This window comes from Cyprinodon variegatus, unplaced genomic scaffold (genome assembly GCF_000732505.1).
Source record: "Cyprinodon variegatus isolate N-32 unplaced genomic scaffold, C_variegatus-1.0 Scaffold178, whole genome shotgun sequence".
Classification (NCBI taxonomy): Eukaryota; Metazoa; Chordata; class Actinopteri; order Cyprinodontiformes; family Cyprinodontidae; genus Cyprinodon; species Cyprinodon variegatus.
The window spans coordinates 429,434-443,940 of NW_015150631.1; the positions used below are offsets into that span (position 1 = coordinate 429,434).

At 36.9% G+C, this 14,507-nt stretch overlaps 1 protein-coding gene across 3 annotated transcripts in view; it reads right to left on the reverse strand.

Moving 5' to 3' along the window:
- Positions 1 to 2,714: 2,714 nt before the first annotated feature.
- pcsk5 (proprotein convertase subtilisin/kexin type 5) overlaps positions 2,715 to 14,507 on the reverse strand; it is a 76,035-nt gene continuing 64,242 nt past the window's right edge. For 2 of the 3 annotated variants that reach the window (XM_015378777.1, XM_015378776.1), the window contains exons 16-21: positions 11,704 to 11,897; positions 10,229 to 10,313; positions 8,247 to 8,350; positions 8,013 to 8,151; positions 5,851 to 5,966; positions 2,715 to 4,591 (exon numbers count right to left, since the gene is read on the reverse strand). In XM_015378777.1, coding sequence (XP_015234263.1) covers positions 4,476 to 4,591; positions 5,851 to 5,966; positions 8,013 to 8,151; positions 8,247 to 8,350; positions 10,229 to 10,313; positions 11,704 to 11,897 — 754 coding nt within the window. In that variant the 3' untranslated portion in view covers positions 2,715 to 4,475. The remainder of the gene's footprint in view (positions 4,592 to 5,850; positions 5,967 to 8,012; positions 8,152 to 8,246; positions 8,351 to 10,228; positions 10,314 to 11,703; positions 11,898 to 14,507) is intronic. The other variant, XM_015378778.1, reaches the window with a different exon arrangement.

A 14,507-nucleotide genomic window follows, 5' to 3' on the forward strand; every position in this document is an offset into this window, starting at 1 on the left:
CAAAAATCTATTTCTGAAATATTTTACCTGCTCTGTAACTCTACTGTAGTTTGCTTTAATGTACAAAAAATAGGATTTTATTATTATTTTATTTCAGAGCAAAGTAAAATAGATTTTAAATGTACAGATGGGACCTGAAACAACAATGAAGTAAGAATTATTGAATTTAATATAATTCCATTCATGAATGTGAAAAGGTTTATAAATAAATGTTGCACAAACAATGCAACACCTTTTTGTATATTGCAGATCTGAGTAATGATCATAAGTAAGAATAAGTCATCCAAAACAGGGTCAAACCTAAAAAAAAATATTTTTATCTATAATTTGACTTAAATTTTGTTTGTTTTACAACAGTAATATTTACCAGCATCTTTTTCATCCACAGGACTAGATTATATATCCTTTACTAATTTGGTCAAGCACAAATAATCAATGTTTAGCAAACTTATGTTAGTTCACAGCATGTGTTTTAAATGCAGGAGTACTTCTCAATGTATTATGGCTGTGTGTTCTACTTTGTGATATCAGTAGAAAAATAAACTAAATCACCAAGAAAACTGTGTAGCCTTGAGAATGTCTGTTTTATTTGCCTTTGTACATTTTCAGTCATTCAGTTCATGGCAAAAATAAAACGGGCTTAAATTGGAGTAAATTGGACTTTTAATCATAGTTTCAACCATATTTTTTTGTTCGGTTACACAGAAAACACTGTAATTCCATATTTTTTTTCTAAGAAACTCGGAGATTTTCGAACCCAACATCAAACTCAGACAAAAAGATGTTCATTTTAAAGACAGAAATCCTAAACCAATGCGGAGCGCTATTGTTTATGCGATCCAGTTCAGTGATGACTGTACAAACCAGCAGCTCTGAAAAAAATTCAGCTGTACACTTCAACAAGAAAGGACACACCTTTGGAGACCAAAATGTTTCAATTCTGATCAAAGATGAAAGATGTTTTGAAAGAGAGGTGAAGGATGCAGTCTTTGTGAAAAGAGAAAAGCCATCATGGCCCCATAGTTTTAGCTTCCAAGCATCTAGAATTCAGCACTGGAACTCATTTCAAAGAAATTGCATGATCACTCACCATAACACACAGTCAATACCCAACAAGAGACTCCAAAAACACAGGAAGACGATGGGAGGGTCTTTAATTTGCACCCGATTTAAACTATGCTTAGGAAGATGGACCTCCATGCTGCTTATAACCCAAATACACATTGTTCTGGTGCAAGCCAACAGAATTAACAAAGAATCCTTGGTAGCCATTGAAATGTCTTCAGAAAAACTGAGCAAAAGTCTGGTTTCCTCAGAATCAAGCTTGTTTTGTGCTTATACGTTGTACAGTTGCTTACATTTTCTAGAAGTCTAAAGAACCACCTTCAACTGTACAATTAACAATTAAAAATAGCATAGGAATATTTTGCAATTCTATCCTGTGTTGGTGAAAAATGCGCATCAACCCAAAACAAAAAACACCTTGTGAAGAGGGTGGTTGACGCCTATGAGTTTGGCAATTTAAGCTACTTCAAAAACATTAAAACCAGTAAAGATTGTAAAGATCTTAAGACTTGGAGAAATGTCGATAGAACTAAAACGACCAAATCTGAAGGAAAAGACTGGGCATTGCATACTGACTTTGCTTGTTTGTATTATGTATGGATGGTCAGGGTAGTTGGCATCGTGAGGAAACATTGGAGTAGCATCTCAGTTTATCAGGGGATAAGGTTAAGTTGGGCTTAAATGCGTTACATTTTTGCAGAGCTTAAAAGGTGCGACAGCAAGGCTGCTTAAAAATTTAACTCAGTAACACCTGTACTGTTAGGAGGAGGGAGCAGATTTCCAGCAAAATGTTATGAAAAGCAAAACATATGATCCAAGTTACACAATCAGGCAAATCTATTAATTATTATGGAAATGTACATAAACCAACATCCAAATGATTTTTATATATTTTCTATTCCATTTGTTTTTGTGTCTGTTTGATCTGTTTTTTTTTTTTTAATGCAACACTTTAGTTAAACAAATTGTATTGGTATATATATATATATGTGCTTATAAAGTCGATTTAAACAGTGATAGGTTTTTTCATTAGGTGTATCTTAATGTGTCATTTAAATTTTATTTTCTTCACAACACTAAACCTTAAGGATGGGAAACTTACATTTAATCGGTTTGATTAAGAATATATATATATATATATATATATATATATATNTATATTTTTTTTTTTTTTTTTAACTAGCTAAATGTAAAGCTTTTAATAAATAATGATAATATGGGAATTATTTTAAGGTGGAAAAGTGATTAAAATAAAATTGAGAAGACAACATGACCATAAACAGATTAAACATTTTAATAAGAACACTTAATAAAAAAAAAAGATTTTCAAAACTAGGACTTTGAGTAACATTAATAATGCATTGTCACAGATATGTCACAAGTACACATTAAAAACAGCTTTTAAACAAGAGGCCATATGTGTGTGTCTACTTTCACACACAAGCAAAAGTCATCTTAAACAATGACCAATATTAGGCTTCTGTTAACCCAAACAGGGGAATCAACCTTTGTTACAAATCACCAACAACCATATTCAGTCCACAGTACAACAATTTATCTAATACTGTAAATGCTTCAGGCTGCAGGTGTTATTGCCCACAACAAAGTACCATTCTGATTTTTTTTATTTTTTATTTTGGGTTTGTTTCTATTCTTTTTTCCTGTCTGTTTGTTCGTCTCAATTTAGCATCAGGTCAAGTTCAGAGACTAACAGGAGGGAAACACAGCTTTATGACACCTATCAACCTTTTTTTTTCTTTTAAATGCGTGACTGACAGTTCTTAAATGGGAAGAAAAGAAAAAAATTTGGGATGACCGTTTTAGCATGAAAAACACAGGTTTTACCAAAATGATCCAATTTTGAATATTAACTAAGATGGTAATGTGGACAGCCATTTACCACTGAACTGCCCATCAGTGAGCTTCATCTGACAATGAAACACGGCAGTAGCTGGATTACTTCTGGCCTGTGTATCCAAACGGTTGTGGGGAGCTCAAGTTCATGCATATTGTCAACATAACAGAATCAAGAGAGCAGAAACTTCTAAAATTCTATTTTATTCGAGAACAGTAACATATAGGGATGCACCGATACAGTTACAATAGCATTACTGGACATCATTTCCCTTAAGTTGTGTCATATAGGGCATGTGGGAAAAAACAAGCCAACATTTCCATCATTTTCAGATCCCTGTAACAAGTCTGAGTGATATTGCAGTTTTCTTATTCAACAAAGTAAAACACGAAGCTTTCAACTGTTAATTGCTGCAGTGGATTTTTTGAGGGGGGGAGCCTTAAATCTTCGTCACGCATGTGAAAAACGTGGCATCGGTACATCCCTAGTACCACAAATTCATTATAACTTACTGCGGAGCTCCACTCCCTGCAGAAAGATCTGGAAAGAATGACTATCGACTCTTGAATGAATCAATGCCGTCTGGGCTTACATCAAGAATTAATGGCAATCTCCTGGACACAGCAATGAAGATAATCATGCACACACACACAGACACACACACACACTACTCAGAGGATGATGGATGTTTAAAGTAAATGAAAAGAGTTGCTTTTGCTCAGTAACGTGCATCAGTCTTGGCGTACGTTGACAATATTTGAGTCTATCTTCAAGTAAGGGCTGAGTTATGTGTTTGCGCTCATGTCTAAAAGGTGATTGTGTGTGGTGTATATATAAATATACATATGCATCAGTGCACTGCATGTGTGGTACATATTAAAGTGTGAATTTGTCTTCTCTCCCCTCAAACAGTCTAAGTCAGCCCAGAGACATTATTTTCACATTACCGAGTGAGCTACATTTTTATTCCTCCCCTGCTTTGACGTATATTTACAGGCAGAAAACCATGGCCTTTCCTACTGTATGTTCCCTTTCTCCATCTGTTGGTCGTTAGCACTGGAAAGAGATGAGAAAAAGGGGCCAAAACAAAAAATGCACTCAGATGTATTGATAGATTCGCAGGCTGAGAGGATCCTGGTTTGTTTTTTTTTTTGCTTTTTTTAACTATGCTCTGTACACTGGAAACAAATAAAAAGAAGGTTCGATTATTTTGGCATCAATGCTTTGGTCACAAAATACCAACATGTTTATTCTTTTGCTTGTTTTTTTGTGGTCGTTTTCATAAGCTCATTTTTCTTGAAGTAAGTCCCAGTCGTGTTGCACCCTGACCACGTGTATGTCCGAGTACTGAAAAAGGTAGGTTTGTTGTAGTCCTGTCATCGCACCTCCGATGCAGTCCTTTAAAGAGGCACAGATTTTCTTATAAATTATGTGACTGTGAATGCTCGGGCAGACGGAGGGAGGGAGGAGGTTAAAGAAGCAGAGGGTTGCCCCCTGTGCCCCCGCGTCCCCTCCCCTTCCTTGCACTCCGTATGTGCCCGCCGACCATGTCCCGTCACCCCTTTTGCGAGCACGTTCTGCAGCACAGCTGCTGCAGCACTCTCCTCTGGCAGAGATTGTTCTTTTTAACGAGCACGCAGAAACCGCCTTCCGCCCAAGATTCTTCATTTGCTTTCCACAGACCAAGAAGAGGAGATATGGGAGGAGGAAGGGGGTCGGAGGAGGGAGGGGGCAATACAGAGAAACACACAAAAGGAAGAACCATTACAAACAACAGCAAGAGCCACGTGATTGGTCAGGGGAAGGTTCAGGTGACAGGAAGGAGTTTTTGTTTTAATTTTTTTTAATCCAATCACAGGTGATGTTCATCGAGGTGGAAATGGATTGCAGTCCAGCGGAGTGATTGAATCCATGTCAGGAGAAACAGGAAATGGATTTGGGGTAAAGAAAAGAGAGAAAGAGGAAAAAAGTGTCACACAATTAGTAAAATAATAATTCCCCCAATATTCATTTCATTTCATCAAACAAAAACAAAAAAATCTTAGTAGACCCTCGTCTGTACACCCGGCTTATCATCTATAATAGCTTTAAAAAAAAAAAAAAAAAAAAAACAGCCTTCTCATTTTAAGCTGCAGATCAAACCATCAACAAAATGAGCCTTTGATTATAGGAAGGCAGGAGACAGACGAAGGGTGCACTTTATGATAATAAAGATCATCATTAACAGAAAGGTGACGCAGCAAAGGCATGCTTTTATCTCATCACACAGATATCTCTTCAAATCAACTCGTCTAAGCAGGAAATCACAAGCTGCAGGCAAAGCATTGTTAGGCTGTGAGGTCAGCAGGTTAGTCAAATGTTTGTGTAAAGATTCATAGACACAAAGTGAAACATTTGGAGGGAAAAAGAACAAAGTGGAAAGTGCACAGAAGAAAAAAAGACTAGATGATATTAGGTGGACTTCAAATCCGTGCAGACCAAAGCTATAAAAAAGTGCAATTTTTTTTTTTTTAGCAATAAAGACCTTGCCAGTGAGCATTTCCAGAGAAGTGATATGTTATAGGCCTAAGCTGTCAAAACGCAGCACCAAAGCCAGAAGCATGGAAGCAAAGACAGACCGGCCTCTTACTTAAGAACTACGATAGTGAGCGAATTAGTAAAGTTGTTAGTGCAAAGCTCTAAATGTTAAGTGCCACAAATTAATTGTTTTTACTGCATTTTAAAACCTTTCTGTTGAATTAATATTTAAGTCCATTTGTTTTAGCAAATTTCTTTTTGTATTTCAGAATTGTCCCTGTTTTTGCACAAAATGATTATATAAAAAAACTCTATGCTATGCATTAGGTAGTAATTCACATGCAAGAACTAATAATCAAAATGCACTCAGTCAGATAACCAATATGTAACCAATAAGAAAGCTGACAACTCACCATCTTTACAGACGGTGCTAACTACGCAGGTTCCCGCCTCCAGGTTGTAGCCACTGTTGCAGCTGCTGCAGTTTAGCTCCCCAGGTCCCAGGCACTCAAAACAACTATTGTCACATCTGTTCAGGGTTTAAAACAAAAACACGTTTACTAAAATACTATTAAGTAAGTCAAGCTTTTATCACACTGACTTGATTTAATGGTCAACACATTGAAAGGAGAGAACCAAAGAAAATCATGGAAAGTAACAAAAATATTGTCACTAAAAGAGCATTAAATGAATTAAAACAAAATGAGGTATTGAAACAAAATAAAGTTAATAATTTTAATTCTTTTCAATAAGAAATGAGAAAAAAAAGGGAGATGAATATCCTGTATATCGCCTTGGTCACAATAAAACCTCTGCTTTGCAGGAATAACGAAAATGTTTTGCCAACAAAAAAAAACAAAAAACAAAACAGAAAAGACAGAAAATGGGCTGACAGAAGAGGAAAAAAATGAAGGGTACAAGGTCAGGAGAACAATAAATAATTCAGGGTCTGAGAGCCAATTGCAAGGAATGCATTACAGCGACTGATGAGAGAAAGCACAAAACATGTCTGATCCTATGGACAGGTTTGGCTATGTTAACTAATAAACTGGTCATCAAATAAAAGAGCATTAATAAAGCATACTTATATTTTTTTTCCCTCTCCCATGTCCTACTTTATAAATTGAGCATTACTTGAAAGTGGAAAAAAATACATCAACCATGCTTATCAGAGCAGATTACTTTGATCCGTCTGTTAAACTTTCATTCAAATGAAATCGAGAAAAAGTGGGAAGCTGCAGGCTGTCTGCATGAAATGTAAAATGAACACTTTTAAGTGCAAAAACAATGTTCCACCATTATTTCTAATATTAAAAAGATTTTACTGTTCATTACATCTGAATAAGCAATTAGAATGTAACAACTTTTGCAGACTTTGCATTGTCCCTCAGAGCCTATTTTATAGGAATTTGGGGTTTTGGCCTCATTGTTTTTTTAAAAACTGCAAGCTGTTTAGAATAAAATACTTTAGATGAAAAAAATGCTTTCTTCCATCTAAAAAACATGAGCTTGAAAAAGGTTAAAGCCGTCATCACCTGGAAATCGGACTTATGTTAAAATGTGTGTTTGTGTTGAGCCTCAGTCAAACCCTGTCAGACAATCTGGAGTGTGAAATGGACTATTGTTGCGTGTGGCCTCTTTGTTCAAAGCAGAAAAGCCCACTAGGGTATGCTCTTCACAGAGTCCATTAATGGTTCTCATCTTTGATTTACGTCATTCATGGAAGGATGCCAACAGAATTGATGATGGTGGTGAAAGCAACCCAACCTTGCTATCATCACACTCGTCTTTATTCTGACTCCCAATGTGTGCACATTATTTGGCGGCAAGTTTACTGCAGCATTTAAAGCTTTAGGAGGTGAAGAGTTTTAAAAGTAGCAACAATGCAAAACAAAGCCATTATCTGGGGTCTTTGCAATGAATTTATTGGAATATCCTTATGAAATTCCCCATGATTATCACAGGTTTTCTAGATATTATTCACCCCAAACCCCTATAGTCATGTAGTAATGTAACTCCACTTTGTGTTTTTTTTTTCCTCCAGCATGCTCAGTCTCTCTTCAACACTGAAAGCACTCTTGGATGCGTGATTCTGAGTTTTCTCCCATCTCCACCGTCGCATTCCAAGTCTTTCACTGCAGATGACAAACTATACCGACCCCGGTTCCACTGGACGGTTCTCTGTTCAAATGGATCGTCTTTCCAAACTGCTAAGTCAACAATATGATGCACTTCGGTGGGCTTCAATAGACAGAGAATTTAATACCAATCTGTGTTACTGCATTGCCATGGGATTAGCCTACACTGTTTGAAAGTGGACCTGTATCCAAGGATAGGATTATGTCAATCAGAATTAATTGGATTAATTTGTAATTGCATGATATGGAGCCGCCTGTCTTGTCTAGTGCCTTGAGATGATATTTGTGCATTAACTGCATCAACAGATGCAAAAACACTTTGGTAAATAGCACTAAACTAGGTTTTCAGAGTCAAAGAAGACTTTAATTTCTGAATTTTTCTGCTGAATTTTCTGTTTATTATTTCTAATGTAGATTAATTTTACATGTTGACTTACTTCTTACAGGACCTCTGCACCTGCCCGTTGTCTGAGATCTGATCTGACAGGTAGTAACCAGGGCTGCATGTTAACACGCACCGCCAGTCCTCAAGTAAATAGCCATCAGCACATTTCGTACACGCCTCTATGCCTGTTCCTGCAAAATAAATGACAAGTTGTTTTTTTTTTCATAAGAAATTATGTTGCTGTGATCCGACTCAATGGTTTAATTTCATATCTTGGGCTTTTTACCTGCGCAGGTGGCACATGCCCGGTGACAAGGCTCGCACGTCCTCCTGTGGCCGTTGAAATAGGTTCCAGGGTTACAGGTCATCTGGCACTTATGTCCTTGAAGACTGGAGGAATAGATTGCACACACGCACAGACAAAAACAGAAAAAAAGAAAATCTGATTAAAGCTGCCAGCAGTGGCTCATGAGCGATTATCTCCTCCCTGGGTGGTGCACAGACGAGCAGCAGAACTTTACTGCATGTTCCAGACCAACATAAATCAGCTTGTTTTGACAAAGCACAAGTGACTTTGGCCTTTGAGGCAGATGTAGGAATAGAGGTCAGTCAGGAAGCAGGTTTGGAGGTCATAAAGCCTCCATTTGTGAAGTAACAGTGAGGACAAGTCGGTGCGTCTGCTGCACTGAGCTGAAAAACAGCTGGAAAGCGTTAGCCAAAATTTCCCAGAAACAATCTGGTCCCCTCTTCCTCCCTGGCTCTTAACAGGACTAAATGAAGGAGGTAAAGCTGAGTGTATGTGTGTGTTGAAGGTATTTTTTTTTTACTGTGATCTCAAAGCTGTTCTGAGGAAATTACGGCCTCCGAGTGTCTCCACCTCCACCTCTGGCTACACTGAACACTTAAAAGTTGGGTTTGAGACTTCCAGACTACAGTGTGTTTAAGCGTTTCACAGGAGTTTCCCTCATGACCTTGGTGGAATGTCACCACTTTAAATCACAATATCCTCTCTGAAAGAGGCCAAGCAAAATGAACTGGAAAATTTCAAACACTCAAGTTTTTCTAAGTTTCTTTAAAGAGAGGAAAATATATCTGAACAGATCCTCAGAGATTTTCATTATTTATTATTTTTCTTTGAGAAAAACAAGATTGATTGTTCCTGGAATGACAGCTTACTGTTGAGTTATTAACTTGTTTTACAAGCTCAGCATTTCTGTAATTTTACTAAATGTCTTTGTTCCGAAGAAATTTTTCTACCCATTTAATTTGTTTAGTTCTGAGAAGGCTCCAATTAATTATAATGATCCTAATCTTAAAATCAATCCATTCAATATCTGAACTGCGGCACTCAAACACTGCCAACTTTCTCAGTTTGATTTACAATTTCTAAAATTTCTAAAATTGAAATCTACAGAGATAACATAAGTGGTGATAAACAGGAAATATAAAATATAGCTCTTTATGCAGATTGTAAATAGAGTTAAGGAAATTATATCAAAAAATAAAATAAAACACCACCCGATTTCATGTAGCAACACTTCCTTATTCCTATCCTGTGACCCAATAACATGTTAATTACACACTGGTATACTGCAGGGATCACCACCTATATGGACTGTGCAATCCTCAATTAGATGCACAGAGGGTCCATTGATGTGTTTATGGGTCTGAGGCATAACCTCATGATGTACCCTTCATCAACCCCCCTTATTTCCTACCTCTAAGCACTTGTGCTCACCATTTTGGGAATTCACACTCATACAAATGTTAAAGGTATAGTGGAGGATTTTTGCAACTTCTTGAAAATACCCGCCCTCTCCACAAATAATAAAAAAAAAAAATGCACATGCACAACCCTGTAGCGGCTCCCGAGAGTGAGCGAGTACAGCATATACAGCCGTACACAAGCATATTTGTCCCCGTCCACGCTCTGTTTAAAAGTTGCTGTTTGCATCACTCATACAAGCTTACTTTCAAAAAGAAGATTTGCAATTTTTTATTTTTTTTTTTCCCCCGGTATGTGAAAATGGGGATGAGTACATAGGATGGCCTTACATAAACATACCACTTTAATGATCCAACCAGAAAAAAGAAAATCTTCCACTATACCTTTAACAACATGCTAACAAATGGTGGCCGTGGAAAAACTGACCCTTAAGGTAAACCTAACACAGAGCCATTCTAAATCTAACTGGACTGGATAGTCAAACTATATACATTATTAAAAAATGATTTAAAATGATGGCAGTCTAACGTTTCTTTGCTCACCTCATTCCAGGTTTACACTCGGTGCAGATATTGGAGGCGGTACACCTCCTACAGTTCTCCTGACATCTTCTGCAAATGTTGGAATCTGAAAGACACACGGTGAGGACATCATACTTAGCAGCTGAACTGGATCCAGTGTTCCTGTGTACATCTGGTGAGATGTATGAGAAAGAAAGAAGGACAATGTGTGGACAGGGTGAAAAGAGATTAAGACCAGGAATTACAACAGGTGGTAGGAAAGTCTGCGAGAAAGTATAGAAAGAATAAAACTTAAAAAATGAAATTTCATAAATATAGATTTATATTCATTTTAAACATCACTAATAAATACTTTTTTATTCTAGTGAATAAGAATTTCAGTAAAGACAAGACGGTGCAAATGCAGTAGAAACATTAAGTTGAGTTCTGTTTAAAGGGGATTGGAACATTTGTCATGTAGTGCAAATATGATGTTAATGTGATGCAGAGTCTTGATTTGTGACTTGATTAGCTTTCAACAGTTCAATAGTCTGATGGCAGCAGGGAAAAAAGCTGTTGCAGAACCTGCAGCTCCTTAGTATATAAGCTTAATAAATAAAGTTTTTCAAGAAGAAAAAGTATAAAACAATCAATCTGCTGTTGTGCCGGATGAAGCATAAATTCATCTAATTTTGATCCAAAGGGGCTAAATAAAGGAAACTAGTTTTCTAATTCAGAAATCGAACATTAAATAGTGCCAACATTTCAAAGGAAACAGTTTCGCCTTCAACCTGTCCTGTTTGATTGGATCATTTTAGATCTACAGCTTAGATTTACACTGACTTGGCTGCAAACACATGCTCCTAATTGGAAGATTTACATAGTTTTAGTCTTTTGTACCCAATTTATTTCCATCCAGCATATTTCTAAAACATAAGGCAGGTCTTTCAGCAGATTCTTTCACTATTTACTCTGTAATCATTCTATGTTGAAAACAATCTAGGTAAATAATCCTGACCAAAATCTAAAGACAGTCCTGTAGGACCGTTTCATTTTCGTTTTATTTATTTTTTCCCTTCTTCACAGTGATTCAGGACAGTAAAACCTGCTTACTACCACATGCTTTTTCTTTTTTCTTAATTGGATTCCACAAGTAAAGGAAAATAAATAAAGGCTAGACATTACATAAGGCATAAAACAGCATCACTCTGAGCCGAAGAGTAAAAACAGTTTTGCAGAAGGTTCTGTTTTTTGTAAAGCAGGTGGTAGACAGATGTTTCCAAAAGGTCCTTTTTGCTTCACCATCTCTAGAAAAGCATTTCCACTCTGCAAAACTTAAGTCTTAAGAAGTCTTAAGACTTTGATCAACAGACAGAGAAGCATCTTGGCCGAACATTTGACACAGAGGTGTGCTGAGGCTGAGCTGATTGGCACAATCAGCTGGGGTGTCTCTAAGGGAACCTCAGAGTATTTAAAAAAAAACCTCCACTGCCAGAAAAAAAAAAAAGAAGACATACCAATGTCGAGGAAGGAGCCGTCGGCACAGTTGGCAGCACATGTGTTGGAGCCCTCGATGAGGTGATAACCTGTCCTGCATGTGATGCACTGGTCACTTCGGCTGCCGACACAGGTCTCACACATGGAGGAGCATTTCTTACAGCGCTTCCTGTCATCGCGGAAAAAGCCACTGGGGCACTCTGAGACGCACATCCTGGAGCGAAAAAAGAGAAAAGGCCACATAATCATCTCTGTTACCGCCCTCTGACATTAAATAAGACCAATGTTTTCCTGTTTTAGTTTGGTTAGGATTACCAACATTACATCCATTCCCAAAATGCCAGAATAATGAACGGGAGGTCTAGGAGCTTGAGGCAACTCCTTTGAGTATCTTTCAACAAGCTTCTGTGGGGATTTAGTAAAACCTTGGGCCCATTCCTCCCTTCAGAAATAATGTAACCAAGCCTTGCCTGCTGATACAGCTTTTTAGCCCCATCCATCCCCATCCCCATCTGTTGGACTGAGATCGGGCCTCTGTCAAGCCCACTTCAAAACACATTACCTTCTTTTCTTTATGAGTTTTTGATTAATTTAACTGTCGGTTAGGAGTTATTATCCATTTAAAACAACAGTTTTACAAAATCTTTACCAAAGTTGCTTTAATATTTCCACAGGTTGGTGTTGCTTTATAAACGTGAACATTTCTAGAGCATGATGCTTTTTGTATGTTTCCATCTTTTTCCTCCAAAGGAAAGTTTTGTCATTATTTCCACAAAATATCACAAAACATGTATTTGAATAAACTAAGCTCCGGTGTATTTAAAAAGGTTTATCAGTATTTTTGTATGTAGTTTTAGGAGCACTGGCTTCTTCCTCTCTGATTGGCTTCTCAGCCTGAATTTGAACAGGACTCATTTCACTGTGGATATTATAATTCTTCAGTCACATCTTCAGGCTCTTCAATGGGATATTTTCCATTTCTTGTGTCTTTATACTCAGATTCACAACAAATCACCTTTATCTCTGAAACACATGGATATTCCAATGTGCACTTTCCAAAGTAAAGCATTTCCTTTTTTACTTTTAGTCCTCTAGAAATTGTATTCCTTTGATTTTTTTTTAAATGAGATCAAATAAGTGGGTTTGATGTGCTGCCTTAAAAGAAATGCATGTGTTCCTCCAATTAACTTGTCTGTTCTGAATTACAACATCAAAAAGCATAGAGAAATGTCATCATCATTATTAGGATCTTTCCAATTTGGCTAAAAGGTAATCTGGTGTATATGAATTTAAAAAAAAAAAAAAAAAGATGATCTAAACAAACCCTCTAGATTTAAATATATTTTTGGTTATTCTAATGAACTACAATTAAGAAACCATTACTTTAATGTGAATGTAAACATTTGGTTCTAATTGCAAACATTAAAAGACAAAATGAGGCATAAAACATTAAAAGCAAGATGAACACAGTGACACAGTTAAAGTGTATATTAACAGGATCTGGGATTAAGGCAGATCACACTCATAACGTAGCAAACACGACCTCTAAAGCTGGACCAAAGGAATCCTATCCGTTTCAGTGATCTGGGATAGACAGATGCAGAGGTATAATGGGCCCGTTTGTGTGCGTGCAGGTGAACATCTGCTGGATTACTTCAGCACGCCTCGTCACCCAGGGGCTCCTTTCCTAAGGTGGAAAGACCTCTGAAGTCCTCGAGAGCACAGAACACACAAACAGTTCAAGCCTTATTCACACTCTGTGGGACTTTCTGCCAAGAAACGCATATGGAACATGTCAGACAATGAATCCATGTGTGAAAGCACACGATGGCTGCAATCGTGTCAGACCCTTGGGCCCCTTTCTCTGCGGTGCTGAAGCCGGAAGATGAGCGCATCTTATCCTAATCCTATTATGACGGATAAATCTCATTAATAATAATTAAGATTAATTCTTTTTAATCAGTTTGTAAGAACTAGAGATCATATCAATTTAAGAGAATATCAATAACAATCAAACCTCTCAAAGGTTTGATTGTTTATGCATTACATTTCTAATTCCAATAGAAACTAAAAAGACTCACAGGGCCACAGAAATGGATGATTTTAAATTCACACACATATTCCTAGCAATCAGTTTGGTGGATTTAAACTAGCAATTTCATGGTGCAGAATCAGCAAACTAAACACGAGAAGGAATACATTTTTATTCATTTATTTTTTTATATTACTTCCAATGTCAAATTTGCATATTTTAAAAACAAACAGCAACTTCCAATCGAAAAAGCCAAACACCTTTAAAAAGCAGAAACTATCAAACACAGGTGCTGGGTTTTAATCATCTTAATGTTATACATCTGTCGCTCCCAGTGGAGGGAAGCAAAGGGCAGAACACCTCTTAACTTCAGCTTTTATGTTTTTATACACCTGCATCACTTTTTCCTTTTATCAGCACAGAGGAGAGCAAATACAATGGTGGTTAACTTTGATACCATTATGATCAAAGTCTGACGAATTCTCACATCTTCATATTTACAGCCCCACACTTATAAATGTGATTCATAATTAAGAGCAGAAAGCGATAAACTAACAACAAAGTGAGAGAAGCGTTCAAATCTCTGTAGTCCTTCAATCATGTTTTATCATCTGTATCAAGATGATTAAAGCATCAAACAGGACAAAAAAAAGGACATTGACTGGCAGTTTGTATTTCCACTGGAGATACAAGAGTATCATTTTACACTTGTGGTAAATTGTATGTATATATATGTATATATATATATATATATATATATACAGAAGCAACAAAGACCAGGTTTGAAAACAA